We start from the raw sequence: 27,158 nt of genomic DNA, 5'->3' as shown, positions 1-27,158 counted from the left end.
CGCTCCCGCGGCCGCCACTGCCGCCCGGCAGAGTGAAGAGCCTCCTCCCCCAGCGTTGCTATAGTCCCTGGAGCTAATTGCCCAGTCCCCCTTTTCAGACACGAGCGGGAATGAGAAAAAGAATATAGCGCAATGTCCTGTCGTAGAGAACTTAAGCATACCACAATCCAATGCTTATCTTCTTAGAGAAAAGTGTATTTTATTCTTGGTCTGGACAGATTTTGTTGGGTTTCTCTACTCACCTGAAGGCCGCTGGAGGAGAGCAGCCCAACAGGCCTGAAGCAGAACAAAAGCAAGCTTTAATGTTAAAATAACACTAAAGATCAAGCCAACAATGACCATTAAAAACACAGCAACACAGCTCTTTTAAATGAAAATGTGGGTGGCTCTTAGAAGAGCCTTTAGGTTTTTGTCGCAGTGGTACGATAAAAAAGGAAAACGCTTTAGCCGCCAAAGCCGTAGAGGGTGCGACCCTGGCGCTTGAGGGCGTAGACCACGTCCATGGCCGTGACCGTCTTCCTCTTGGCGTGCTCCGTGTAGGTGACGGCGTCGCGGATCACGTTCTCCAGGAACACCTTGAGCACGCCGCGCGTCTCCTCGTAGATGAGCCCCGAGATGCGCTTGACGCCGCCGCGCCGAGCCAGGCGGCGGATGGCCGGCTTGGTGATGCCCTGGATGTTGTCGCGCAGCACCTTGCGGTGGCGCTTAGCGCCGCCCTTGCCGAGCCCCTTGCCGCCCTTACCCCGACCTGACATGCTGCCGCTAGCGCTATCACCAGCCCCGCTGCTGTGCCCCAGCGCCGCCCGCGCCGCGGCCTTTATGCGGCGCGGTCCGACCTGGTTGGGAGCAGGGGCGGGCTCGGCGGCCGGGGGCCGGGCCTGCGCCTCCGCCCCTTTCGCCGCTCGCCAGCACCGCCCCGGGGTCCCGGCCGCCTTCTCCGCGCCTGTCCCCGCCTCCGTCTCTGCCCCCCTCCCTCCCCCCTGCCTCGCTCAGAATCCCCCAGGCCCTCGGCTCCCCGGAACAGCTTTCCCCGGCTTCTTCCCCTCTGGCCGTGGCGAGAATGCAGAAAGCCTTTTTTTTTTTTTTTCCCCTGATGTTTCGGCAATGCCACTGCACACGGAGCTGTCGGTCTTTAGGCCTCCGCGTATAGATGTTAAGGCCACGTTGACTATATCGTCTCACTTCTGAGGTTGTATTCAGGCATTCGATATACTGAGAACCATCTTACAAATATATGACCTTCTGGGTCAATTTCATGACCTTAGGGCAGAATTTGTCTTATATAGTCTGAAGCATGAGGAACATTATGCCTAAGTATTCACCTTAGACCAGAAGGAAACATGTGTCTTTCCAGAAGCAGGCTATACCTGATTCTCAGCATACTGTATCAGTGGCAATTTGCATAGGGCTTTTTCAGCAATAAAATGAAGATGCTTTATTTTCTCTCCTAGTGTCTTTAGAGTTTGCTTCCCATTCACCCTTTTTTTTTTTTTCCTGTCTCTAGTATTTGCTTCACACTAAATCCCAGACATCCTGGTGATATATAAAAAGCATTATCTTTCCATTAAGGTAATTGCTTCTAACTGGATGCAAACTAATAACATATGCGAAATGCACAACAAAAACGGCTATGCCAGCCATGTTCATGTGTGCCCCATGTTTTCAAAGGCTTGAGTGGATTGATTCTGAGTGGATACTCTTTCTTTTATGTGTATGTTTTCCTTTTACAAGGGTATGATGACATTTCTGGTTTTTTGGTATAACTTCATGACTCTAATAATCAGTCATCATGACTTTCCAATCCCTGCCTCATTTCTGTTGGCTATACCTGCAGTCCTCCTATTTGTAGTACAAGACCCACTGGGTCTATGAAGTTAACATAATTCAAATATGGAGAATTTGCCTGTGCTCTTTATGGCCAAATACACACATCATTACTCACATAGAGACAGAAGAAAGTCCTTCAAGATGAAGGGCTAGGAGAGATCTCTGTGAACTCTGGCAACCTTTTTTCTCGTTGACTCTGGCATTTTTTTCTGCCTTAATCACAGTGACTCCAGGAAGGTAAGTCTGAAAAAGTGACAGGGTCTAAAAATACAATGGTGAAGTCATTGTTTCACAGCATCTTTCAACTCAGATATTTTATATAAGAATGTCTCTCCTGGCCCTGAAGACTTATCATTCCTTTTTATCTCTTCCTCTAAATGACTTGCCATTCCCTCTGTTCCACATACATTATCTTAATCTCTCTGCAGCTACAGTGAAGGGTATTCAGTCCACTCTCCTTGCTGGTTGCCATTTTGTTCCACTTCATGTTTGTTTTCCAGCAGCATTTTATAACACAGGCACACACTAAGGACAGCTAACCACATATTAATGAAATTCTCCACTATGACAGGGATACAGTCCACATAGTATACATGTCCATCACTCATTTGTCCATCTACCACTCCCACTCACCTATTCCTCAACCTTTCATGATTTGTAATGCTAAAGCAAAATCCTAAAACATGAAAAATGTTTCGCCTGGAGAAAGCAACTGCTAAACACAAAGAAGAAAAATCCATTTGTGGCTCCCTAATTCAAAGACATCCCCTCTGACTCAATGAGTCTCCAGCCCACAAAGCACTAAACCATAAAGGACCACTTTGATGAGATTATCAGCTATTGTTCTTACCCTCTTTATTTACTGGCCTCTGTCACAGTTGGGATATTGGTCCAGAATGAAGTTTCCTGTTAATTACTCAGTTCTTCAAGTGACATAATTATGTTTCTAGAATGCAATTCAAAGAGAGCAGAATCTCAAGGCTGTCCTGCTCATATCACCCATTAATTTCTCTGCACTCTGGCTCCCTGCTGATATCACTAATTTAAGAAACAAGTTCTATTACTACAGTATGTATTCTTCTGACTGCTCCCAGAATTACAGCTTTTATGTGTTCCCAATACTAGCCTAACAGCCAGTGTGCTCCTCAAGTTTGAAAGGACCATAACTAGATGACCCTGCTACCCTAGGGGAAGGTGACAAACAAAACCCCAAAAAACCCAAACAAAACAATAAACTAAAGCTAAGACCATTCACCATGTAGGGACAATAAGTACATGTGGTAAAATGAAAATAAGAAAAATCTAAACCCAAACAGATTAGAACATTAAGAACCCATTTTTTCCATTAGTGTCAAATGCAAACAAAAATTCCTGTCTTCATCCACTGATGTGGCTAACAGTGACAACCCTTGAAAGCCTTCCAATGTACTCAAGCATGCCAAGACTTGTTTTCTTCTGAAGAATTAATAAAAGAAGCACAGATTACAATTTTTCCTCCACTTAGGTTTTGGTTCCATTTTCTTTTTCCCCCAGTGAAGTTCTTTATTAAAATGAACATGCCATAGATCTGGACAATTAACATCAGAATTTATCAAATGTTCACCTTACTCATCAGCAGGCCCCGTTCTCAATAGCTTTGAGTAACTTTGCCTATTAGGTTTCCTTGAACATGTCTCACTGCAGTTTGAGCAAACCCAAACCCAAGCAGGTTTCTCTTTACTTATCACCTCTGTACAGCTGGATGTCTGCTGATCCCTGCTCCTAGTTGCTCATTGCTGGCCTTCTGTGCTGCTCTTGTTAAGCACACAGTTAACTGTCAGATGTTACAAACTACTAACCTCCAACAGCATGCAAAAGTTAAAGCTGTTACTCTATTCCCTATTTCAAAACCAAATCAACAAAATCTTGATTGCATTTTCAGTTCCAAAGCAGAAAAAAAACCTGTGCCATAAAGACCAAGATTTAGTTCTAATACGCTCGTTATGGAAGCCAATCCTTTCTGGGACCAAGGCAAGTTGCAGGCAAAATAGATGAAATGCATTCTTCCTGACTGTGCCCAAACTGTATATACAAAGCCTCACGAGCCTCTGAAGCCAGATTCCTAATTTTCTAACTGTATGACAGCAGAAGTGACTGACCTCATTTATATATTGTGGGGAAATTGAGGCACCAGCCAGCCCCTCCAGTGCCCCTGGCAATCTGGACAACATACTGACCTGAGATAGTGCTACTCTGGCAGCAGACCACGGACAGCACAGCTGCAAAGCACGTACTGTAAAAACATGAACTACAGCACAACACTTACACGGTGAACAACTCTTCAAAACCTCTTTGTTCCCTTCTATGGGAAAACAGCCAGCCTATCCAGCTAGCACCCAAATGCTACCTTGCAATACTCCTGCTCTAGAAAGCTGGCACAAGCAGCCTTACCTAGAGCCAGTACCTGCTTCACCTCTGATGAATAACAGGAAGGCAGCATCACTTAAGGAGAGCACCTCTGCATGGTGTGTCGCACAGTGCTCTGGCTCTCAGCCTATGTGGTGCCTGGGTGCTACTGTCAGTGCCTGTGTGGCAAAAAATGAGTTGCCTGCCAACCCAAATTTACCTGGAAGCATGTCACATCAGTGTCTGGGGTGTCAACAGCCAGGGAGATGGCAGATTGCAGAGCAGCTGCGCATGCACAATGTGTCTGAGGACACTTTGTCCCTCCATAGGTTCCAAACACGTTTCTGGCTGGAGTGGGAAGCAACATTTAGATTCATCACATTGCTCTCTCCCTCATACCAGAAGTCACAGCACTATCACACCAGCAGGAAAGTCTGGAGGGCAGAAAACACACAGAAGTGCTGCGGTGTTGTGGGCAGGAGGAGTGAGTTGCTCAGCATCACTGCGTGTGAGCTGCTCACTAGTCTGAGCAGCCAGGATTCCGTGCGGATGGAGAGGTCGCTATGAGGAGACAGTGTGGTGGCACCCTTCCATGGTGCACTTCACCAGTAAATGAAGGTCACAGCGAGGCACTTTTGATTCAGGAGGAGACAATTTCTTTGGGGAGCCATAGATGATGCAGCTTCTGTTAATGTTGTTTACCTTTCATGGACAGTTTGTCTCAGGGCCCGAGGTGTCCTCAATCTCCCATTGATGACTACATTCAAACCATGCCTGCGTGGTCAAGAACACAAATTTTCAAGTGGCTTGGATTAGTTTTAGAAGACCAAATTACTTTGGGATAGAAATAATTATATTCTTTGATATCTGACTGACTGAGGACCTTTTCATTGTGTGTGAAAGAAGTAAAAAAAGCCTTGACCTAATAAACACACACAGAGTAAAGAACAAAGTCCATACATTTTTCATTAGCTGTTCTCAGAAGGGTTTTGGCCCCCTGTATTTTTGCTGACTTTTTTTTCCTTTCCCAGAAAGGATTTCCTTCCCAGCGCCTCCTAACTATGGACATATCCAGATTTCAGACTATAGATTTTCAATTGCAAAATTACACGCCATGGCAATGAAGAAGGGAGGACACAACAGGTGCCCCAACCCTTAACCAAGGGTACAGGGAGGAGTGTACAACATTCCAGGAAGCTGAGTCTGTGGGGATAGTCATCTGTTGTCCTACCCTCTTTGTTCTGCTCCCTACAGATGCTCACTCATCCCCTGAATTTAAAAGGCCTTATGTGACCTCAGGATACTCAGGAGCCTTAACAGCAGTAGCAGCAGCAACATTAGTACTATGTAGGCTGAGGCTTGTTTTGCTGAGCTGCAACAAGTTTGTAGTTTGGTAGGTATCACTTTAAAATTCCTTAGCTAAGTGTTAAAAGTTGCTAAACTGTGCTGGCTGGTTGGATCACACAAGTGTTATTACATTTGCAACTCAGATGAAAGATGAAGTCACTGAGGGCAAGTAAGGCATGGGTGTAACACTGTAATAGGAGTGTAATCACAGGTTGCAGGGAGCATTTATACCTCTTTCCTGTGGAACATGTATGTGGGAATGCAGCACATAATGTAAAGGCCCTCCCCTAAATCTCTCTGGAAATTGCCATCTGAAGCAAGGAGAGGGGCTCTGGTGTACTTCCTCCAGCTGTCTAAGAATGACTGACCACAGCACTCAGCTACAGCAGGTAGAGCAGCCCAGTAGCCACATTCGTGTGGCTGGCTCTCATGCTAATGGCTCCTAACAAAATTGCCTGAGAACAACTACTGTGCTACCTCTCCTTATTGCAAACATACCTAAATATAACCCACAGCTTATTTTCCTAGGAACAAGTATTGGCAGGTCCCAAACTGCAGATGGGAACGTTTGATAGCTCTCGGGTGTAGTGCCAGCCCTTGACTGTGGTTCCTCTGTCTCCTTGCTTACGCCAAGAGGTCTTAAAAGATAACTGCAAAAGTTGGATAGATTTTGGTATCTGAAGGGAAGCGTCTTGCAGGAAGGGCTCAGACTGCAGGTTTGTTATGTAGTGTGGCTTGCTAGGGTGCCCATAAGGTGAGATGGATTGAAGTCATTCATATGAAGTAGACCTTACAGTGGTGCCTTCTCCAGAAGTATCTCTGGAGATGCTGATATTACTTTCCTTCTCTTTTAATGAATAATGAATTCTACCTCCCTCCAGTCTCACTGGGAAAAACAAACTTCATGTAAAAGTCTATGTAGTGTCTTCTCAATGAAATTTTTCCACAATATCCTATCTCTAAACCAGGATTATTTCCCTTCCTCATTTGTTCAGTTAGTGGCAAAACTCCCACTTCTGCCTTTTAGGTAATCCTTCACCACATTTTTTCTCTGCCTGAGCACATCCATTCATTCTTTTTTGACTATCTGCTCTGACTGCAGAGCAGCAGTTTTTAAAATTGCCAAATACTTTTCCACAATATTATACTTTTCCACAATATAAATATGCCAAATAATTTTCCACAATATTGTTCCTGCATGTATTTCTTTCACATAAAGAAGAATATGTGTTCCAAGTAGAAATTCTACATCACTAAACTTGGTTTATGTCTTTGCTGCAAAACCATAAAAAAAAATCATAGTTTCTCTCTCTGCCATGAAATTTCTGAAGTTACTTCAGTTTAAGTTACTAGATTGTAACTAGAGACCCATATATACTTAGTAGTCCTTTTTGGAAATGGGGACAGGGTTGCAGCTGCTGGGAGAAAATCCAGGCAGAAAACTGGGATAGTGGCTATTAACCACCTCAATTTTGCCACCACCAAGTGTGAATGAACATTCTGTGAAGGCACAAATGAGAGCTGGAATATTTACATTTTTTCCAGTGAAGATTACTGAAGTAAATGTGTTCAAAATAACAAGAATAAGCAACAATGAATTTTTCATTTTGCTGACATGTCACTCATGGCCTGTGCTTTTCCTCTGTCTATATGCAATGAAGTCTCTAGGCAACTGCTAAATTTCATATGTTCCCAGCAGTTGCTACCTTATTACACTATGCAGTCAAATCAGTGGAAAGGTTAATTCACTGATTTACATAATACAGGATAAAGTCTTCAAAACATTTTACTTTCATTTGGCAGTTTCTGAAGGTATATCTGCAATACCCACACCCACTCCAAATTGTTTAATCCCTGTATCCTTACTATGGCAGGATTGCCAAACAGAACCTTGAAAGTCACAATTTGATTAGTTCTTCTCTCAATTATTTTCCCCTTAAAGCATTACAGAACTCAGGTGCAGTTTTACTGCAACCTTTTTTTTTTTTTTTTTGTATTTTATACTTATGGGGCAGCAGTCACAATTCTTCCCTTCAGTGCATTTATTCATAGTTCCACATTCCCTGAAACACAATCTTACAGCAAATGTAAAAAAATCTCTCATCTTATATACATTTTAGTATTTACAAAACAGCCATCGTAATGAAACCATGACATAGAAATAAAATTACATTTCCCTAAAACTGCCTACTGATACAATCTGAATTCCTGGTTGCTAATATGTACTTAAATACTGTATTCATGTTTTATGTTACATCAGGTATTACTAAAGGGCTGGCTGTAGTGTAGTCTTCGTGTTTCTTAAATAACTACACAAGGCAACGGATAATACACTTTTTTTCATAATCGGTTACAGATTAATGAAATATTATTCCAGAGCTCTGCTCTGTTCAGCGTATTACAACATCTTCCACCAGATATCAGTATTGATTGGCTCTTTCCTGGTCCTTTAGGAATGACCTATGGCCTACCTCTCCCCTTGTTAAAACTCAGGTTATCACAAAGTGCTTTAGTTTTTACCATAAAGGCATTTCCTTATTTCAGTGATTGCTGTAAAATGCACAAGTAATAATGAGGTGGGTTTTATTTAGAGTGGAAAGAGGATTCAGAATTCAGAGGCTTTACCTAAACCTTTGTGTAGCCATATTCTTTGAGATGCATAAAAAAATCCAAACAGTAATATGGTTTAAAATTCTACTACTTTTAGAGAAAATATATAACAAGAAAATACTCTTCAGGAACTAAGAGCATAATTACTAAACTGTGATGCTGGTCCTTGCAAATCTTAAATTAACCAGAGACAAAGATAATTTCCATAAACAACAGAAGTTTAGGAGATTGCTTTCTTTTACAAAGCTGCAGTTCTGTAACCTAAGGTATCAAATGACTATTTACTTCAAAATAAAATGGAGCATGAAAAGCAAATAGCTTGATTTACTTAATAATTGGTAGAAAAATTCATATGGGAAACAAACAAAAAGAAAACACCCCACATAGGGCAGCAGGGTAACTTTGCCTCCCTTGTACTGAAATTCCAGGAAGACAAAATAAACCAACTGTATGTTCATAAATCTCCAGATAATAACAAATTGCTTATGTTTCTATAAAAAGTGCAATAGGAGGTTGTACGAGACACTATTACACTAGACTTTAGCGTTTTAGGAGGTAAAACACATGGTCAAAGGAACCGGTTCTTAATCCATATTCACAGCTGAAAAAGGAGTTTGTGTTACTTCCTCCTCTTCAAAATCAATTTAAACTGTCAAAATAGCTTTAATTCGTCAGATTTCAACTTTGACCCCAAGAAAACCCTCTAAATAATCAGGCTGAGTTGTTGCTATAACATTTATGTCAAAAGGAAATTTTTAATTTGCAAGGAAAAACAAAAGTTTCTCCCTTCAGAGGTCTCTCCAGCAGCAGCACACGGGATTTATCGCCTCTCCTTTAACTCAAATCGCGTGTTTGCCGCAGGAAACTCTCCCGAACGCAAGTACCTGCTCTTCTCCCCCCTCACCGAGGAAATTGGGCGATTTGGTGGCAGAAATTCCGAGGAAAATACACTTTTGTTAGTCCAAAGAAACACAAATCGAGCACACCGAAGGGCTCCCCGGCCGTGCAGCGGGGCGGGCTCTGCAACCCACCAATCACCGCGCGGCTCCGCTCTAAAAATACGAGCATCTGACCCGGGCCAGCCCAATTGTGTTCGCCTGCTCCGCAGAGGAAGTCGCCGCGATGTCCGAGACCGCTCCCGCCGCCGCCCCCGATGCGCCCGCGCCCGGCGCCAAGGCCGCCGCCAAGAAGCCGAAGAAGGCGGCGAGCGGCTCCAAAGCCCGCAAGCCCGCGGGGCCCAGCGTCACCGAGCTGATCACCAAGGCCGTGTCCGCCTCCAAGGAGCGCAAGGGGCTCTCCCTCGCCGCGCTCAAGAAGGCGCTGGCCGCCGGCGGCTACGATGTGGAGAAGAACAACAGCCGCATCAAGCTGGGGCTCAAGAGCCTCGTCAGCAAGGGCACCCTGGTGCAGACCAAGGGCACCGGCGCCTCCGGCTCCTTCCGCCTCAACAAGAAACCCGGAGAAGTAAAAGAAAAAGCTCCCAAGAAAAGAGCGCCTGCAGCCAAGCCCAAGAAGCCGGCGGCTAAGAAGCCCGCCAGCGCCGCCAAGAAGCCCAAGAAAGCGGCGGCGGTGAAGAAGAGCCCCAAGAAGGCCAAGAAGCCGGCAGCTGCAGCGGCCAAGAAAGCGGTCAAGAGCCCCAAGAAAGCGGCAAAGGCCGGCCGCCCCAAGAAGGCTGCGAAGAGCCCGGCTAAGGCCAAAGCGGTGAAGCCCAAGGCAGCCAAGCCCAAGGCAGCCAAACCCAAAGCAGCCAAGGCAAAGAAGGCGGCGCCCAAAAAGAAGTAAATTGTATCAGAAGAGTTCTCCTCTACATACTTTGTTATCCAACGGCTCTTTTAAGAGCCACCCACACTTTCCCTAAAGGAGCTGATGCACCGAGGTCATCTGTAGCCTGCAGCAAGGATCGAGTAATTCGTAAGTCGTCAAGAGGTCAATTGTGTTTTGTATTTTTTGTTCCCTAGGATTACCGAAAGAAATGCTAATGAACGCGGTATAGCGCGGCGGCTTTAGGGAAGTGTAGACCTTTTCTTCTTCCGAGTGATTACTTTGACTACCAGGAAACAATGTTTTATAATGATTTGATAAAAAATCGGATGTATGTTTTTTTAAAGATTATATTTTGTAACAAAATAATGCAATTGCCAGGCACGCTACTACTGAGCCATGTCTAATCTATTGTATTATTTCTCTTACGGTATCTCCGTAAATGCCTTTTGTCTGTTTGGGGGGAGGAGGGGAGGGTTTCTTTACTGACACAAATATAGCTCTCAGTTCTCCCAATCCTTTTGTTCCCGATGAGAAAGAAAGAGCTTTAAGTCTTGAAAAAGCCCGCCTTGCCCAAGGATTGGCCAGTGGAAGTCCCCGCCCGCTTCCCTTCCCCCTCCCTTCCCCGAAGACGATTACGCCTCTTATCTCTGGAACTGTATCAGCCACTCGGAAAAGAAAGAGGCGGAAAAGCGGGGAGGGACGGGTACTCTCAACAAATACTGTTCCTATGTTCTCCGACATAAGAACTAAACGGAAAGTATTCCATACCAGGAAGAACTTGTATGGAGAGAGGACGTTTTGACACGAGTTTGTTAACGAAAATATGGAAAGCGTTGCTACTATATCTCAAGCCAAAAATAAAAAATAACATAAAACACGGGTTGAGTAATTAATACAAAATAGCCTTAACTGTTGTTTGGATAACTCAGCTCTCTTAGGATCTTGTGGGTGGCTCTGAAAAGAGCCTTTGGGTTTCTGGAGAAGAAATGCGCCAGTGGCGCTTCGGCGCTCACTTGGCTTTAGCCTTGTGGCTGTCGGTCTTCTTGGGCAGCAGCACGGCCTGGATGTTGGGCAGCACGCCGCCCTGCGCGATCGTCACCTTGCCCAGCAGCTTGTTGAGCTCCTCGTCGTTGCGGATGGCGAGCTGCAGGTGGCGGGGGATGATGCGCGTCTTCTTGTTGTCGCGGGCCGCGTTGCCCGCCAGCTCCAGGATCTCGGCCGTCAGGTACTCCAGCACGGCCGCCAGGTACACCGGGGCGCCGGCGCCCACGCGCTCCGCGTAGTTGCCCTTGCGCAGCAGCCGGTGCACGCGGCCCACGGGGAACTGCAGCCCGGCCCGCGACGAGCGCGACTTGGCCTTGGCGCGCGCCTTCCCGCCCTGCTTGCCCCGGCCGGACATCTTCCCTTGCTCGCCTCCTCTGAAAGGCACCGGCAGCAGAGCGCAGCCGACTCTCGGCGCGCCCCGGCTCTGCTCTCGCTTTACCAGCTCGTCCCTTCGCTGATAGGTTGAGAAGTAGGTCTTGTGTGGGCAGCCAATGACAAGGCGAATCGAATTCTGACCAATCAGACGCGGCTACTGGGGAGTGATGACATATTTTGTGTTCTGACCAATGAGAATACGCAGGGCCGATGCTGCTCATTTGCATATTGGAGCTATAAATACGTGGCACGCAGCCGCTCTCCTCACTTCGCTCCTCGGTTTATCGCAGAGCGGCTGTGTGCAGTTTCGGAGATAAGCAGTTGTCGCCATGCCTGAGCCGGCCAAGTCCGCCCCCGCGCCCAAGAAGGGCTCCAAGAAGGCGGTCACCAAGACCCAAAAGAAAGGGGACAAGAAGCGCAAGAAGAGCCGCAAGGAGAGCTACTCGATCTACGTGTACAAGGTGCTGAAGCAGGTGCACCCCGACACGGGCATCTCGTCCAAGGCCATGGGCATCATGAACTCCTTCGTCAACGACATCTTCGAGCGCATCGCCGGCGAGGCGTCGCGCCTGGCGCACTACAACAAGCGCTCCACCATCACGTCGCGGGAGATCCAGACGGCCGTGCGGCTGCTGCTGCCCGGCGAGCTGGCCAAGCACGCCGTGTCCGAGGGCACCAAGGCTGTCACCAAGTACACCAGCTCCAAGTAGGGCGTCTCGGACCGTCACTTGCAACCCAAAGGCTCTTTTAAGAGCCACCCACTTTTTCAATAAAAGGGCTGTATAATCACGTAAGAAAAAACCTTATTATTCTGAAAGCTTCTTTTAAGGTTTGGTTTTTGGTTTTTTTGGTTTTTTTTTTTTTGAGGGGCTTTTAGGTTTTGCATGCAACTTAGGGGTTATTTTTATAAAATACTGGTCTCCAGTTAATTGTCTTAACATTCACTAGCTGCAATAGATCTGTAACTAAAGGTGTTTTAAATCGGCTGGGGGTGTTGGAGTTTTCTTAGCTGATGCTGGTTTTCCTTAATTTATGGTTCTCACAATTTTCAGTGTCATTGTATATGAGTAACACCTTACTATTCAAAGTTTTCCTGTTATATATATGTTGTAGCTGAAAGAAATATTTCTGGATTTTTCTAGTTAGGAGGGAATCGAAATTATTACTAACGAGTACTCATCCACGTACAGCCGTGCTATAGTAAGATCTACCACTTGATGGTGCTGTGTCTGGGGTCTTTGTAGGAGAAGTAAGAGGTGAGTACAGTGCACTCTACTACAAAAGAATTTATGTAGCAACAAGTGACATTTATCCAAAGCTCTTGCCAATAGCCCAGTCACCAATACAACGCAGAAGTACTTTCTGAAATCGCCTTTATTTTCTCTATTTGTCTTAATAATTCTACTGTTCATGTGATTTTTTTTTTTTGTTATAGCAACTTTCCTAGCTTCTCCCTGTGACTGCTTTAGGCTCCCCTTGTAACTAAGAAAACACGTGAAAATTAATTTTTTTTTTTCTCTTACTTGTCTTTTCTGCATTTATCTGTAACTAATTGTATTAAAACTATGAAATACTAAGGAACTAGATATCCTGGGCTGGCTTTGTAAGCTATCAGTTTATCATAAAGCTACTAATTAGGCTCAAACTGCAGGCTTTCTGAGTCACTCCATCACGTTCTTGGATAATTACATGCTACCCTAGACCCAGATCAAATTCATTATCACTTTCAAACTAGATCTGAATAATCCTGAATTGCAAGTATGTATTGTGAACTTCTGAACATAATTTGTACAGGGACCACAGAATCACCAAAGTGCACTTTGAAGTACTGACTTGCACGTTGTTTGGTAGTACAGGTAATGAGACAGGCACCAGGTCTCTCATAAATTTGTCACCTATTACCTAATAGAAGTTAATTTCAGTTTGAGGGTTTATGGGGACTTCTCAGATTGGATTTCAGATATCCAGTGGGAAGAGGCTCTCTCCATCCTCTTCTTTATCAGCTTAAAATGGTGTTTTGACATCTCTCCAAGTGCTTTGGTGCAAACTCTGAAACACAGGTTGCTTATTCTGGGCATCTGTTTATGTCTAATACCTTAAAAGATTAATAAACCATGGTATACTCCAGTCTCTAAGCTTTTTAAGTGTACCTGAGTCACTAGAAAAGCACAAAGAAGTGCTTATATTTTGACAGTGAAGGTGGTCAGCAGAACAATTGGTCGGTGGCTGTTCTGCATAATCAGTCATGTTAAAATACTCCAGTTGGAACTACAGCTATCAGGTGCCAGCCCTGCTGCCTGATTTGAAGTAGGAGCTCAGTGATGCCTTTTGGCCTCGCAGCTCATAAGTGTTCATTTTGCCTTTCCTGTCTCTGTGTGCTCCGTGTTGCACGCTTCATTAGCAGCTGTCACAGAAATTCGGAGGATTTTTTTTAATAGATTATTTCAATGTGTGAAATTGTTTCTAGGCCCATAAAACTCTGCTCAACAGAAAATAAAGTATTGCTGATTCAGTATGAATGATAAGGCATATTAGGGGGCTCTGTGAACATAGCATTTGACATCTGCTGTGACTAACACAACTCTCATTTTTCTAACAGTGCTGAGGACAAAGTCTCTGAACTAACAGAGAGCTACAACCGTGGAAAATTTTGAACTCGTTCCTTTCACCAGAGGTAAAAGTAGTAGGATTTAAGCTGATTAAATTAACAAAACTTAAAATTTTCATGCAACAATAGGATGAACGTTCAAAACCACAAGTGCAAATAGTGTGAATATAAAATCATATGACATCTTATTCTTCAGTCTTTCACGTTCTTTACTGTTCTTTTCTATTTATTTTAGAGTAGTGCTCTCTATATTCTTCAAGACACTCTAACCAGGATGACATCACCCAGCACCAGTAAGATGGCACTGTGTTCAAATACATCATCCTGGTAGAGCAGGTGATTTTCTGCTGTCACCTAGACCATGAAGGAAGCAAGCAGATGCCACCTCAAACAGTTTTCCTGCCCTAGGTTCTTCCTTGAAGATGAGTTTCCAATCTACTGAGTGAGTAATTTCTTTATCCAACATGCAGAGCAGATAGAGCTGGGTGCCTCCAAAGAGGAATTGCCTACACCAGATTGCAACTTAAATTATATCTGTGCCACCCATCACCCAAGCCCCAAATTCCATTATTTAATTCTTGGTGGTGGTCCCTTGATGTCATATTAATTTTTTTGGTCACTGGGTACCCTTCTGAAGTTATCTCATTCTCAGGATTGTTTCCTTGGTCCATCTTCATTCTGCTTCTGTCTTGACAGTTTCAGCTTGTTCTGTGTCTGTGGCATTAGTTTTATCAAAAAGTTTACACTCTCATCAGCTTGTGTGCCCTAGGCCTGCAACTTGATGATCTTCCAGTGCAAAGCAAAGTTATTAATCCCATCAATTCTCAAAACTGGGAAGTGCTTGAATGCATAATCTTTAAACAGGCCCTTCATGTTGTCTTTTAATCTACCCTCCACGCTTACCTTCAAAATACCTTTTGATTTACAGCAACTGAAATATAGGGAATATTTACACTTGGTAATACAAATATTTTTTTTAATTTTTTTTTTTTATATCTCAACTCTTTGTATCTCAAATGATCAGACTGCTATTATAGTTTAGTCCTGTAGTAAATAACCAGCAAAAAAGAATACTGAAGAACAACACAACCAGTTACAAAAAATTACCCTATTTTATTTTTACTAGAATAATAAAGTTAGTATCACTCCTGGAAGGATATATTTCTTCTCTAGATGACCATCCTGCAGTAAAACTTATGTTTATTCATCATCATCTTTAAGTAAAAAAACACCCTCTCTTTTTATTTCTGCAAAAGTGAAATGCACCAGCTGGGCAAACAAATAACTGTATTCTCTAGTTAACTGACTGAATAGTGAATCAGAAATGAGAAATAGATACCATGCATCTGGACCAAAACCTGAACAAATCACACAGTGTTTGTACCACTTTTTTGTTCCTTCCTGGTTGTGTTTTTTGTTTTGTTTTGTTTTGTTTGAGGGTTTTAGGATGGGGGGGGGGGGGGAGGGGGTTGTTGTTTTGGGGGGTTTTCTTTATGTTTGTTTTGTTTTTATTAATGAAATAAAGCAATATCTGCTCACAAACCTGAAATCAATCTTCTTTTTCTTTTAATGGCCACAGAATATAATTACCTGACACCCAGGACAAATTATTGCAATGGTAGTTTCTCAGAGGCTTTCTTTTCCATTTTACATAGAAAAGAATATATTTTTTAAAAATTATGGTTGCAGGAAAAAGTATTGACTGCAGCTAGGGAAAAATACACACCTTGATGTAATGTTTTCAGCCAGTGATGAAAATCTGCCCAGGTCAGAGGGTAAATGAAAAAAATTAGGACTTCAGGTTCCAAAAATCTGGTCTTAGGGTTATGCCATTCAGAGAATTGCACAGCTCAAGACATGATACAAATCTCACTGGAGAAGAGGGCAGAAAGTAGATGGGAAGGCAGCTGGGAACTTCTCCCTTCCCAACTCACACACCTACAAGGAAGGAAGAAGCATTACAATGAGCAGAGGCAGTTCCCTCCTCAAGGACTGGGGTCACAGGACCAGAGGCCTATGTAGGTGGAAAGGGTGTTTTGGGTTTTGGGTTCAGTTTCTTTCATGGCTACAAAGAACTGAATTATTTGACAGCAGTCCTATTGAAGTGGTTGTTCCAAAAGGATTCCTTGTCAAAAACAATAGTAGGTATTAATCACAAATGTTCATCCTTTCATTTTTAACACTGAAAATCTCAGGAAGCAATTCTGGACATACTTCCATTTTACATTGTCAGGAAAATTAATCCACAAGCACCAGAAGTTTATGTCCTAAAAGGAGACAGAGGAGTCCTGTTATTCAAATAAAGAGAGATGTCATGGGCATTTCCGATGGGGTCTCTCAAGTTGTTGGAGGATGCAGCCTCCTTTTTATCCTAATTTCCTGGCTGCATTTCCCTCCCCATTGGCTGAGGTACTTGAGAGGTACAGACTTCCCCAACTGCCTAGTAAAGACCCCCCTTCTAATGTGTAGGGCCCCCCCCTTGGTTTTTTCTTATTCCTTGTGTCTCTGTTCTTTTTCTCTAAGTCCAGGGATTTAACACAGTCTCGAGTGTGTAACAGTCTGTGCCAATTAGTGGAATTCCTATGGAATTTATGGTTCTTCCCATTGCTTCTTTCACCTCTCAGTATCTGGCTTTATCTACAGCAGGCCCACAGTTTGTTTGTAAAGACACCTCCTTCTCATTCCTTTCAACATCTAGAAAATAAGTAGATTGAAAAGAGTTACAGAACAGATTGGAATTTTAATCTCACATAAAATCCGCAACTTTTTTGTACCTGTAACCCTACTTACATTGCATGTAGATTGTTTTACTTGCAAAGGTCATAGGGAAATGGAAGAAGTAATTCCTGAAATAAGAAGAGAGCGCTCATACAGAGTTACATCTGAAATCTGGGCTTGAGACAGATTAAAGGACATTGACCTCCCTTTGTGCAGCATCAGAGCTGTGAAGAAATACACATATCTCTGGTGTGCATCCTCTTTTCCTGTAGCAAATGGCAGCAACTGCAACAGTAAACGATCTGATAACTCCACATGATCAAGTTGTTTTGGTTTTTTCCCTTATGCTCTTGGGTCATAGCAAGGGGGTTAGTGTCTTTAGTCATCCCAATTATAAAAAAGAAAACAAAAATTACCACAGGAATGGCATAGCCCCAATCTTTCAACACATCAGAATATGTTTTAAACAGTTTCCTCCACCTGTGCTCCAAGCATCAGCAGACTGGACTAGCTGCATCACAGGCAAACCTGGATGCCTGGACTCAGCTGAGCTGCCTCAGGAAGCCAAGTTTAGCTGAGTTGGTTCCACTCTCTACATGCGAGGGCTTTTGAAATCACTGCTACAAATCCCATGGAAGAAGTTAAATGGTCACACTTCACAGGCATATGTAGCTGCTGGATTTTTAGCCTTAAGTGATACTTATATGTCATGCAAAACCTCATAGGATATGTGTGTGTTGTACTTCAGACTTACCATAGCAGCTCACATTTCTCAGCAGAAAATGACATGGTATAAAGAATAGGGAGAAACACCAGGAAACTGCAAAAGAGCTGGGATTAATTTACAGCATTCATCTGAACTGAATGATGGCTGCTTTTCTGCTTCACCCTACAGGTTTCTTTCTTGACAAAGGAAGAGTGAAAAATACTTTAACTGGGGGTTGGGGTGAGACTGGAGGGGAAATACCTTGCGTCTGGATTTAAAAATCCAGGGCCCTGCTCTGCCCTTCCAGGAGATATCTGACCCTTTTCTTTCCCTTCTCCCCGCTGTTCCCAGGGGCCTCTTGCCTCGCAGGGGGTTGTAGGAAGCCTCAGAGCAGCGTAACCTGATCAGCCCCCAACCCCCTAAACACCCCCATTCCCACTGTGAAGTCCTGCTCCATCCCGTGTTATTCCGCCATTTCCCTCCTCCCAGAGGCGGATTAGTCCTTAAATCACCGTCCCTGGCACCGGCGCAGGGAGCAGGAAAATATCTGCTTGTCAGGGCCAGACCAACAAACCCATTTCTCGTTGTCGCTGGAGAAATGATGGCTCCTGGTGGGAACCGTCCACTCTGTTACCCACCTACTCCCCGGCCCGCGCTGTATTTAAGCAGCAACGGGAAAACTCAGCTTTAGCCCGGCTCTCCTCCTTAACATGCCCAAATGAAACTCCTGCGATTAAATCGCAAAACGCAAAACAAAGAAAAACCAAACCAGCCACGAATTCACGTGAGATTCATTCGTTTTAACGCACAGCCAGCTCGTCAATCCAGGAGCCACCGTGCATCCCGCCGTTCCAAACTGCGCCCAGACTCCTTTCCTCGAGCACGGATGAAGAGGGGGATGAAGAGGGGGTGAAGAGGGGGATGCGGCATCAGAGGGACCCGCCGGCGGGGGCGGGGCGGGCGGCCTGGGGGGTTGGTGAAGGTCTGGCCCGCTGGAGGTGCTAAGTGCTCTCATTAACGCAGGGAGGCATTTTTATCTTCCTCCCGTTCTGCTGTTGTAAAAACAAATTACTGTCAAAGAAAAATCCGGGAGACCATCTGTGCCGACTATAGGAGACTGCCGGTGCTCACACCGGCGTTGTTAGGAAATACATACATTTTCAAAACCATTCTGCCCACTTAGCCCAGGTTTGGTAAACCACATCTATAAAGCATCTTCACAAGAGTGTATGGCTGTACAATATACATTCGAGGTCCTGCGGCCCTTCATAATCTGGACCTCGTGTAGCCCTATCTTTATTTTATGCCTTTATTTCCCATGCATGTAATTCGAAACTACAACTGCATAATGACTAAACACGTTTCTTAGCAGGAAAAAATAAGAGGAATGACTACAATAATAATTATTAATTATATATCTTCTTGACTATTACCGTTGTATTCTTTACATCAGGGCATTCTTTTATAAGGGAACGAAACCCATTAAATTGTTCTGTTGGAAGTTTCTACAGTCTACAAACTAGAATTTTATCCCAGTCACACATCTGGGTGATGCACCGACGGTTTTTCTTAGAAGCCTTTCCCATTGTTTGCTACAATCCAATATGCAGAGGACAGTTTCATTATGTGGAACAAGGTGATGCGGAGGGGAGATTAGTGTAGACTTCCTTCCCCTATGGAAGGGTAAATTTATCACCAACTTAGTTTTAGGAAAATTAAACTCAGTGAACCCCAGGTCACGGGAGTTAACTCACATCTCTTTTTCCCTATGCTGGAGGAGAGAGATGGGAAAAAACTGGTCGTGTTGAAAACTGCTCCCGTTGCTGCAGTGCCACGAGCTGCAAAAAAAGAGCTTCATGAAGTCAAGAAGCTGCTGGCCTCTGTGACCAAGAGCCTGCACGAAATGCTAAGAGAAAAATAAGCCAGGGAGTCCCACTAAAACCAGAAGGAAATCGGAAGCCAGCAGGGCAGCACCAAAGCAGAAAAATAAACTTTAAAGAACACTGTGACCTAAACAGACAAACAAACTTTAAAGCAACGCTGTGACCTGCTGTAAGAGCAGGAAATTTTCTAAGCAGGACTCGCTTTCTCACAAAAGGAAGTGCTGGCTCGAAATTCCTCACACCCCGGGGAGAAGAGGGCGTGGATCAAGTGATAAGTGCCAGAAAAACGAAATTAAAAGCGATAGTGCTTTTTCCAGTGTAACACAGTGAACACCACCGTAGTGGTACATCACATCAGACCGCTCCTTGAGAACACTGGCAAACTCCTCCCTGCCTGAAATTTTTCCCTGGTGTTATACAACTCTGGCAAGAAAAGCCGGTGGGACTCCTTCATATATGTGTTAAAAAGCTGCAAAAATTGATCAGTCAGGGGCCCGAGGCTAGGAACACCTCTCCCGTTGTGAAACAATTTGTTCAAGGTCACTGCCAGGACTGCATAATTTTATTCAGGGCCTTATTTTTGTGAGAAAGATTTGCTTCCCTTCCCACTCCCCTTTCTCTGAAATGACGTTGCAACAGTGATCAGCTCCTATTTAGTACTCTCAAAGAAAACAATCCAGGCTGCTAATAAGACTTTAATATTGTCCTCTAATACGTACTGAACAGAGCACCTACAGCAAAGGTGGAGGTGGTTGGCCAGGACATGTGACATTTAGATCATTTTAAAACCCCTACTTGCCACTGGTAACGCACTGAGAATGTCAGTGCTCTCAAAGCACAATAAATCATTAGACAACTAAGAAATTCTAAAAAGGCATTAGAAGAAAGTTAATCTTGGTGAAAAAACGAGTAAATTATTAAAAAAAGTAAACTAGCATTAAGACAACTTCAGTACAGAAAGAGGGAGACTGGAACGAAGAATGGCATAACTAAAGACTTGAAGAAAAAGGGACTTATGTGTTTCTGCCTGTATTATCAAACAACCAAAACTGCAGTGACTCAACCCTTTGTGACCAACGTGGGCGGCTCTGAACAGAGCCTCTTGTAATTAGATTAGCCGCACGCAACATTTACTTGGCTTTAGCCTTGTGGCTTGCAGCTTTAGAAAAAAAGCCTTTCCAGTAGGCACAAGAATTTCATGCGTGCAAGGATCTTGCTGGCTTTTAGTGATCTCAATATCTTTTGAGAGCACTCTTTTTTTTCAACACGAGAGAAGGGAGAGGGGCTACAAATACGGTTGCAACCGCGTTAGAGACTTCTAAGCATACTTAAAAGCAATTTAGCTCCTTAGTGACCTTGTGGGTGGCTCTGAAAAGAGCCTTTGGGTTTCGCTGGGTATAACTGCGCGGGCTTTGTCCTTCGGCGCTCACTTGGCTTTAGCCTTGTGGCTGTCGGTCTTCTTGGGCAGCAGCACGGCCTGGATGTTGGGCAGCACGCCGCCCTGCGCGATCGTCACCTTGCCCAGCAGCTTGTTGAGCTCCTCGTCGTTGCGGATGGCGAGCTGCAGGTGGCGGGGGATGATGCGCGTCTTCTTGTTGTCGCGGGCCGCGTTGCCCGCCAGCTCCAGGATCTCGGCCGTCAGGTACTCCAGCACGGCCGCCAGGTACACCGGGGCGCCGGCGCCCACGCGCTCCGCGTAGTTGCCCTTGCGCAGCAGCCGGTGCACGCGGCCCACGGGGAACTGCAGCCCGGCCCGCGACGAGCGCGACTTGGCCTTGGCGCGCGCCTTCCCGCCCTGCTTGCCCCGGCCGGACATCGCAGCGATTCAGCAGCAGCAGCAGCGCACAAACCACAACAGCGTCCTGAAAGTCAAAGGAACAGCGAATGCTACGCGCCCCGTGCCTTATATACCACCCGAGCGGAGCAGCAGCGCCTCTTCCGATTGGCTGCGAGAGGAATTGTTCCGACAGCCAATGACAAGGCGAATTGAGACGCGTCCAATAGGGACGCTCGGCGCCGAGCGCAGAGAGGATGCCGGGCCAATGGCGATGCGGCGATTTCGGCGGCGCCGCTATAAAGGCGGCTCCCGAGCCCCAGTCCCGTATCGCCGTTCTGCTGAGGTGGTAGCTGCTTGTGGAGAGAGAAGCTGTGCTTGCAGCTATGCCCGAGCCGGCCAAGTCCGCCCCCGCGCCCAAGAAGGGCTCCAAGAAGGCGGTCACCAAGACCCAGAAGAAAGGGGACAAGAAGCGCAAGAAGAGCCGCAAGGAGAGCTACTCGATCTACGTGTACAAGGTGCTGAAGCAGGTGCACCCCGACACGGGCATCTCGTCCAAGGCCATGGGCATCATGAACTCCTTCGTCAACGACATCTTCGAGCGCATCGCCGGCGAGGCGTCGCGCCTGGCGCACTACAACAAGCGCTCCACCATCACGTCGCGGGAGATCCAGACGGCCGTGCGGCTGCTGCTGCCCGGCGAGCTGGCCAAGCACGCCGTGTCCGAGGGCACCAAGGCTGTCACCAAGTACACCAGCTCCAAGTAGGGCGTCTGGGACCGTCACTTACAACCCAAAGGCTCTTTTAAGAGCCACCCACATTTTCAAAAAAGAGCTGTAATTTATCTCAGTTGTGTATTTGTTCGTAGCATGTTTGCTGATTTGCTTAGTGGAGAATATTCAGCCCCAAATACCGAAAATTACATTAAACACTTATGGTTTTAAGAGTATAAACCATATTAGATCCTATTCCTGGTTTTTGGGCTTGTTTCTTAATTGTTTTCTCTGCTGTACTGGCCCCACAAATTGCTGACAAGCCTTCATTTCACCTACTTTGCGTGCGATGCTTCAATTGGCAGCTATTTGAAGGGCACCTTCCCTGCGCTATCCTCCCGGGTGCTGTTACTCAGGAAAAGTCCTTTCTGAAATGAGAGAATGGAATTAAAGTGCTTTCTTCCCCCGATTCGACCGGTTTCAGCCGTGGTCTCTCCCCTCTCCTATCCATACCACAGCCAAATGCCACATATTTTTTTAAAAGTGTCTTATTTTCACTAATTTATAGGGAAACACTTTTTTTTTTTTTCCCTATGCTTCATTGGTCTTCCCAGTCTGAAAAAGAGAATTAGTTTAAAACAAATGCCTTACGTTATTAATGAAGCTGTTGCCTATTAATTCGTTTTATGATTCTAAGAATCCGCATAATAGCTTGTTAATGGCTTCAGAACTGAATAGCATTCATATAAGGTGATTTCTTAGTCCCTGCTGCCCCCTTATGGGTGTTTTTGAATTTTCGGTGATTTTTTGTTTTACAGCACCGGGTTAAGACTTCAGATTCAGATATGTAGGAAAAACTGCAAATACTGATGAGAAACTGATCCCAGGGGATAAGCAGGACTTTGAGGACCGAAAAATTAAATAATGGACACAAAATACAAGAGAGAGAGTTCTTTAAATTTTAGAATTGGCGGCTCTTAATAGACACAATCTCTCCCTGACAGGGAACAGAGGCAGCCCACGTAGACCCAAAGGCTCTTTTTTCAAGAACCTCCACATGCACAATGAAAATGGCTGCAGCCCTGCTCTGTTATGAGCATGGTTTCTATTTTTAAATTTCTTTTAGAGTGTAACGCTATGTATTTATGGTCCCCGCTTCTCCTTTTTTCGAGTCTCATTTTTCTGAGCTGCTGCATATAAGAAAACTTTGTTTTATAAAACCCCATAAGTATATAAACGTCATTTACAATTCATCCGAGAGGCTTTGCAGGGAGTAAGTTGTGCTTTATGAACAGTGGGTGAGAGAGGGAGACAAAATCGGAGGGAGAAGTGAATATATTGGTTTAAGAGGGGTAAGCAGTCTCAAGTAGAATGGCGTTTACATCCCTGTGACCGTGCCTGACGACACAGCTCTGGAGGGGAAAGGACGGCCGAGTATATGAACCACTGTCTGCAGTTACCCCGGGTTAAACAACACACTTTAAAATCTCTCTGGCTTCGGAAAGAGGAAAAAATTCCTAGAGCTCATTGCAAATTTTGCTGTCAAACCAAACACGTAACTATTTACAAATAAGCCACTAAGAGCTCTTTCTGTGTATTGTATAGGGGTCATTTACATAAACTTAAAATTCTTAAATATGGACACCCATCCCGCCCCTGCACTATAGCTCCTCTCGCACCCAATCAAAACATCCTTGTTTAAAACAGCGCTCCAGCTCTTTTGCCTGTGCTTGTAGTGGCTCTTAAAAGAGCCTTTGGGTTTCTATGGCTTGCCTCCGTGCTTAGCCGGCAAAAGGCTACAGCAGGAGACTTAGGCGCGCTCGCCGCGGATGCGGCGGGCCAGCTGGATGTCCTTGGGCATGATGGTGACGCGCTTGGCGTGGATGGCGCACAGGTTGGTGTCCTCGAAGAGCCCCACCAGGTAGGCCTCGCTGGCCTCCTGCAGCGCCATCACGGCCGAGCTCTGGAAGCGCAGGTCGGTCTTGAAGTCCTGCGCGATCTCGCGCACCAGGCGCTGGAAGGGCAGCTTGCGGATCAGCAGCTCCGTGGACTTCTGGTAGCGGCGGATCTCGCGCAGCGCCACCGTGCCGGGCCGGTAGCGGTGCGGCTTCTTGACGCCGCCCGTGGCCGGCGCGCTCTTGCGGGCCGCCTTGGTGGCCAGCTGCTTGCGGGGCGCCTTCCCGCCCGTCGACTTACGCGCCGTCTGCTTCGTGCGCGCCATCGCCCAGCACCAACACACGCGCACAAACAACGCACAACCACCACAGCCCGCACTGCACCAGCGGCTCCCAGCCGCCGACTATTTATAGCCCGCCGCCCGCGCCGATTGGCCGCCCGCGAGACACCGGCCGGCTCCCATTGGACCCTTCGCGCGAGCCCGGCGAAAGGCCCCGCCTCCGGGGCGGGAAACGCGCGCCGGCCTCGCCCCGCCCCTGCCCCCTTCAACCAGCGGTTTGCGAGGCGGAAGGAGGGGCGGCAGCACCGCAGGCGGGCAGTGCAGCGCCGTCTCGTAGCTCACGCCTCGGGCTCGCTCTCCTTTTCCCAAAGCCGCTCGGCTCAGCGCCGGGCCCGCTGGCTAAAGCTGCCATCGGTAACGGCCTCCTTCCCCGAGTGCGCTCGGATTTTTCCCGCTCCGTCGGCGCGTTCTTTTCAGGGCCGCGGCCGAAAGGCTGAAGGCGCACGGCGGCAGCCGACTTCCCTGGCCAAGCCAGGCTTTCCCGGCTGCTGCCGCGGCCCGGCGGAGGCGCCGCGCGTCTCGCGGGGAGCGCGCCCCGGTGAAGCGAACGCGCGGGCTGCGAGCCGCGAGCGCCACCAATCAGCGGCGCGTGGAGAGCCGCGTGACGCGCGGCCGGGCCCGCCCCCGGGGAGGCTCCGTGCAGTCCTCACTCAGGTCGGACCGAGCGCGGCAGCGGCGCGGCCCCGGCTCTGCCCGCCCGCCTCCGGCCCCGTCCGCTGCTCGGCGGCGGAGTTTACGGGGCGCGGGGAAACGGCGGTGGGGAGAGAGGCGGACGAAAGCCGGGAAAGAGCCACTCTGGGGAGCCTGTGCTCGTCCCTACCGCCCGTGCAGGACTATGCGGTTCGGGGGCGAGATCGCATACTGAGGGGAGGGAAGGAGAGCCGGCATTCGTCTCGGAGCCTTTTGTTCAAAACCAAAAGAACTGAACATCAAGAGCACAGGGTCGTCTGGAATCGCCTGTGCTTTGAATGCCCCTGATTCACGCAGTCTTCGGTTCGCGTAGCTCAACAAGGAAACACCACGTACTAGAAGTCAGGAATACATTTGTTTCGGCCACGTTTGCTTTGAGACCAGCGACAGCATTCGTTCATCTAACCCGCCTCCCCCAATCTGTACATACATCGAAAGAGGGCTTCCACGGATTTAAGCGAATTATGAACGTCCTCGGGTCCGTTGAAGCAGATGCAGGACATATCCGTTTACCGTAGACAATGCACGTCCCACTTTCCTTAGTATTTACAGTGCTTTCACACTGTAACCGCTCTTTTCCTGAAAAAAAAAAACCCAAAACCCAAAAAACAACAACAAAACCCAAACAAAAACAAAATAAACAAACCCCCCCCCAAAACAACAACAAAAAAAACCACCAAACCAAAACGGGACATCAAAGTTCAAATCACCATAGCATCACCTCTCATATTGAAAAGGTGGTGACACTTAAAAGAGTCTTTAAGTCCAGAAGGTCTGGCACAGGGCGCAGAAGCAGTTTACTTGGATGCGGTGTATTTGGTAAGAGCCTTGTCTCCCTCAGAGGCGGGTGTTGTTTCCCCTGCCAGCTCTGTGCTCCCTTCGGATGTGCGGCGGTTTACGAGATGGGGTTGCAGAGCAATGTGAGTTCTCGTGGGTTGTAGAGAGACGTAATTGTCGTAGCCCTAGATCCATATACGAGGACTTTTGTGTTTCCTGGGTATCAAAATGTAGCGTTTTTCGCGTGGCACAGAGAGATGGGGATACCGCGGGCGCAGAGCGGGTCGATGTGTGCGCCCATCGGCGCCAATGAATGCGTGTGTGTTGGGGAAGAGCAAAGCGAAGTGTTTGTCGTTTGAAGCGCAGAGCGATGCGTGTGTCATCGGGAGAGGAGAGATGTGTGCCTCGTCGGGCGCTGATGGAGGTGTGTGTCTGCCGGTGCAAAGCGATGTGTATTTCTTTCGGCGCGGCGCGATGAGTGTGTGGGGAAGCAGCAAAGTGCTGTGTCCGTTCGTCGGGGATCGAAATGATCCCTCCGTCGCGGAGGAGCGGGACGATGTGTGCACTAGCAGGCGCTGAACAGTGTTTGTCAGCTGGTGCAAAAAGATCTGTGTTTTTGCTGGGCTCGGGAGATACCGTATGTCGTAGGGAGCAGAGAGATGTATGTGCCGGGAGGTGCGGAGGGCTCTGTCTGTCGGGACGTAAGGGTAATGTGGATTGAGGGCGCTGAGCGATGTGTTTCTGGCAGCGGGTGGGGAGTGTGTGGGGACGACGCAGGGCGATGCGTGTTTCGGCAGACTCAGAGAGACGGGACTGTCGTGCACTGCGTGCATCGTCGGGCGCAGAATGATTTACTTGTAAAACAGTGCAGAGCGATGTGCTGTCCTTCGGGAATGAAGCGATATGTGTGTAAACCGGCGGGCAGCGATGTGTGTGTGCGGGAGGGGCGGGACAATGCGTGTGTCATTGGGAGGAAAGCCGTGCGTGTTTCGAGAGGCGCAGAGCGATGGCAGCGCCGTACGCAGGGCAGTGTGTGCCCCGTGGGCGCAGAGCGACCTGTGTGTCGGGGGGTGCTCGACGGTGGTGGAGCCGAGGAGTGTAAATCTAATTCGTTTTTCGGGGGGCACTTTTTCGGGATCATAGAGCTATGTGTATGTCAGACACACAGTGCGTGTGTTTGCATACCGTTTAATGGTAAACATATTGTGGAACGTTTAGAACATGAACATGTGTAAGCTGGACGAAGTAGAATACTGAAACACAGCAGTGGGCTGTGGAGAGAAGAGGTCACTGTAATAAGTACTCCGTGTTGGGACTCCCGAGCACTTGTAAGGATACATCAAATCTCCCTTCTCCCGCCTCTTGACGGGGGAGTGAATGTGTTGTGCAATTCACTAGATCGTAATTTACCTGTTTCGTTCCGTGTTTCTTCGGTCGGGCTTGCACGAGCCGCGACAGCGCGGGGAGGGGTGACAGCCTCCTGCATTTCCGTGCTCCCGTTTGCCGAGCACGGCACTGCCCGACCCTCCCTCCTTGCCCGACGCTCTCTCGGCGGTCGGACCCACCCCCGCTCAGCGTAGGGAAGACGAGCTGGTCACGAAGGTGCCCACTGCGATCAGGAGCTCGGCGGCAGCGCTCCGTCTGAAGCCGCTGCTCTTTCCGCTCTGGCCCCGGCGCCGCGTCCCGCCGTGCTCTGCTTCT

General features: G+C 47.0%; 7 protein-coding genes across 7 annotated transcripts; 3 read left to right on the top strand and 4 right to left on the bottom strand.

Annotated features, from left to right (window-relative positions):
• Positions 1 to 443: 443 nt before the first annotated feature.
• Positions 444 to 893, bottom strand: LOC309572500 (histone H4; the record flags this gene model as incomplete). The annotated part of the gene is made up of 1 exon (XM_082280831.1): positions 444 to 893. The coding sequence occupies exon 1, from the start codon at positions 753 to 755 to the stop codon at positions 444 to 446; it is 312 nt and encodes a 103-aa protein (XP_082136957.1). The 5' UTR covers positions 756 to 893.
• Positions 894 to 9,246: 8,353 nt separating this feature from the next.
• Positions 9,247 to 10,804, top strand: LOC309571748 (histone H1-like). Its single transcript, XM_082279529.1, has one exon. The coding sequence runs from the start codon at positions 9,292 to 9,294 to the stop codon at positions 9,949 to 9,951; it is 660 nt and encodes a 219-aa protein (XP_082135655.1). The 5' UTR covers positions 9,247 to 9,291; the 3' UTR covers positions 9,952 to 10,804.
• A 138-nt stretch (positions 10,805 to 10,942) lies between these two features.
• LOC309571754 (histone H2A-IV) lies at positions 10,943 to 11,332 on the bottom strand (the record flags this gene model as incomplete). The annotated part of the gene is made up of 1 exon (XM_082279552.1): positions 10,943 to 11,332. One exon carries the CDS (start codon positions 11,330 to 11,332, stop codon positions 10,943 to 10,945), a length of 390 nt encoding a protein of 129 aa, XP_082135678.1.
• A 311-nt stretch (positions 11,333 to 11,643) lies between these two features.
• LOC309572636 (histone H2B 1/2/3/4/6) lies at positions 11,644 to 12,753 on the top strand. The gene is made up of 2 exons (XM_082281035.1): positions 11,644 to 12,142; positions 12,495 to 12,753. Exon 1 carries the CDS (start codon positions 11,682 to 11,684, stop codon positions 12,060 to 12,062), a length of 381 nt encoding a protein of 126 aa, XP_082137161.1. The 5' UTR covers positions 11,644 to 11,681; the 3' UTR covers positions 12,063 to 12,142; positions 12,495 to 12,753.
• Positions 12,754 to 20,693: 7,940 nt separating this feature from the next.
• LOC309571793 (histone H2A-IV) lies at positions 20,694 to 21,083 on the bottom strand (the record flags this gene model as incomplete). Its single annotated transcript, XM_082279609.1, has 1 exon — positions 20,694 to 21,083. The coding sequence occupies one exon, from the start codon at positions 21,081 to 21,083 to the stop codon at positions 20,694 to 20,696; it is 390 nt and encodes a 129-aa protein (XP_082135735.1).
• A 344-nt stretch (positions 21,084 to 21,427) lies between these two features.
• Positions 21,428 to 21,808, top strand: LOC309572524 (histone H2B 1/2/3/4/6; the record flags this gene model as incomplete). The annotated part of the gene is made up of 1 exon (XM_082280865.1): positions 21,428 to 21,808. The coding sequence occupies one exon, from the start codon at positions 21,428 to 21,430 to the stop codon at positions 21,806 to 21,808; it is 381 nt and encodes a 126-aa protein (XP_082136991.1).
• A 1,756-nt stretch (positions 21,809 to 23,564) lies between these two features.
• LOC309571776 (histone H3.2) lies at positions 23,565 to 23,975 on the bottom strand (the record flags this gene model as incomplete). The annotated part of the gene is made up of 1 exon (XM_082279581.1): positions 23,565 to 23,975. The coding sequence occupies one exon, from the start codon at positions 23,973 to 23,975 to the stop codon at positions 23,565 to 23,567; it is 411 nt and encodes a 136-aa protein (XP_082135707.1).
• Between the last annotated feature and the right edge of the window lie 3,183 nt (positions 23,976 to 27,158).

The sequence above is a fragment of the Coloeus monedula genome (assembly GCF_965178545.1).
Source record: "Coloeus monedula genome assembly, chromosome: 4".
Lineage (NCBI taxonomy): Eukaryota > Metazoa > Chordata > Aves > Passeriformes > Corvidae > Coloeus > Coloeus monedula.
The sequence above is the reverse complement of the archived record's forward strand: the minus strand, read 5'-3'. Positions and strand labels throughout refer to the sequence as shown.

What these genes read in the sequence shown, in the direction of transcription:
- LOC309571748 (XM_082279529.1), top strand. Translation starts at nt 9,292, where the DNA reads ATGTCCGAGACCGCTCCCGCCGCCGCCCCCGATGCGCCCGCGCCCGGC.
- LOC309572636 (XM_082281035.1), top strand. Translation starts at nt 11,682, where the DNA reads ATGCCTGAGCCGGCCAAGTCCGCCCCCGCGCCCAAGAAGGGCTCCAAG.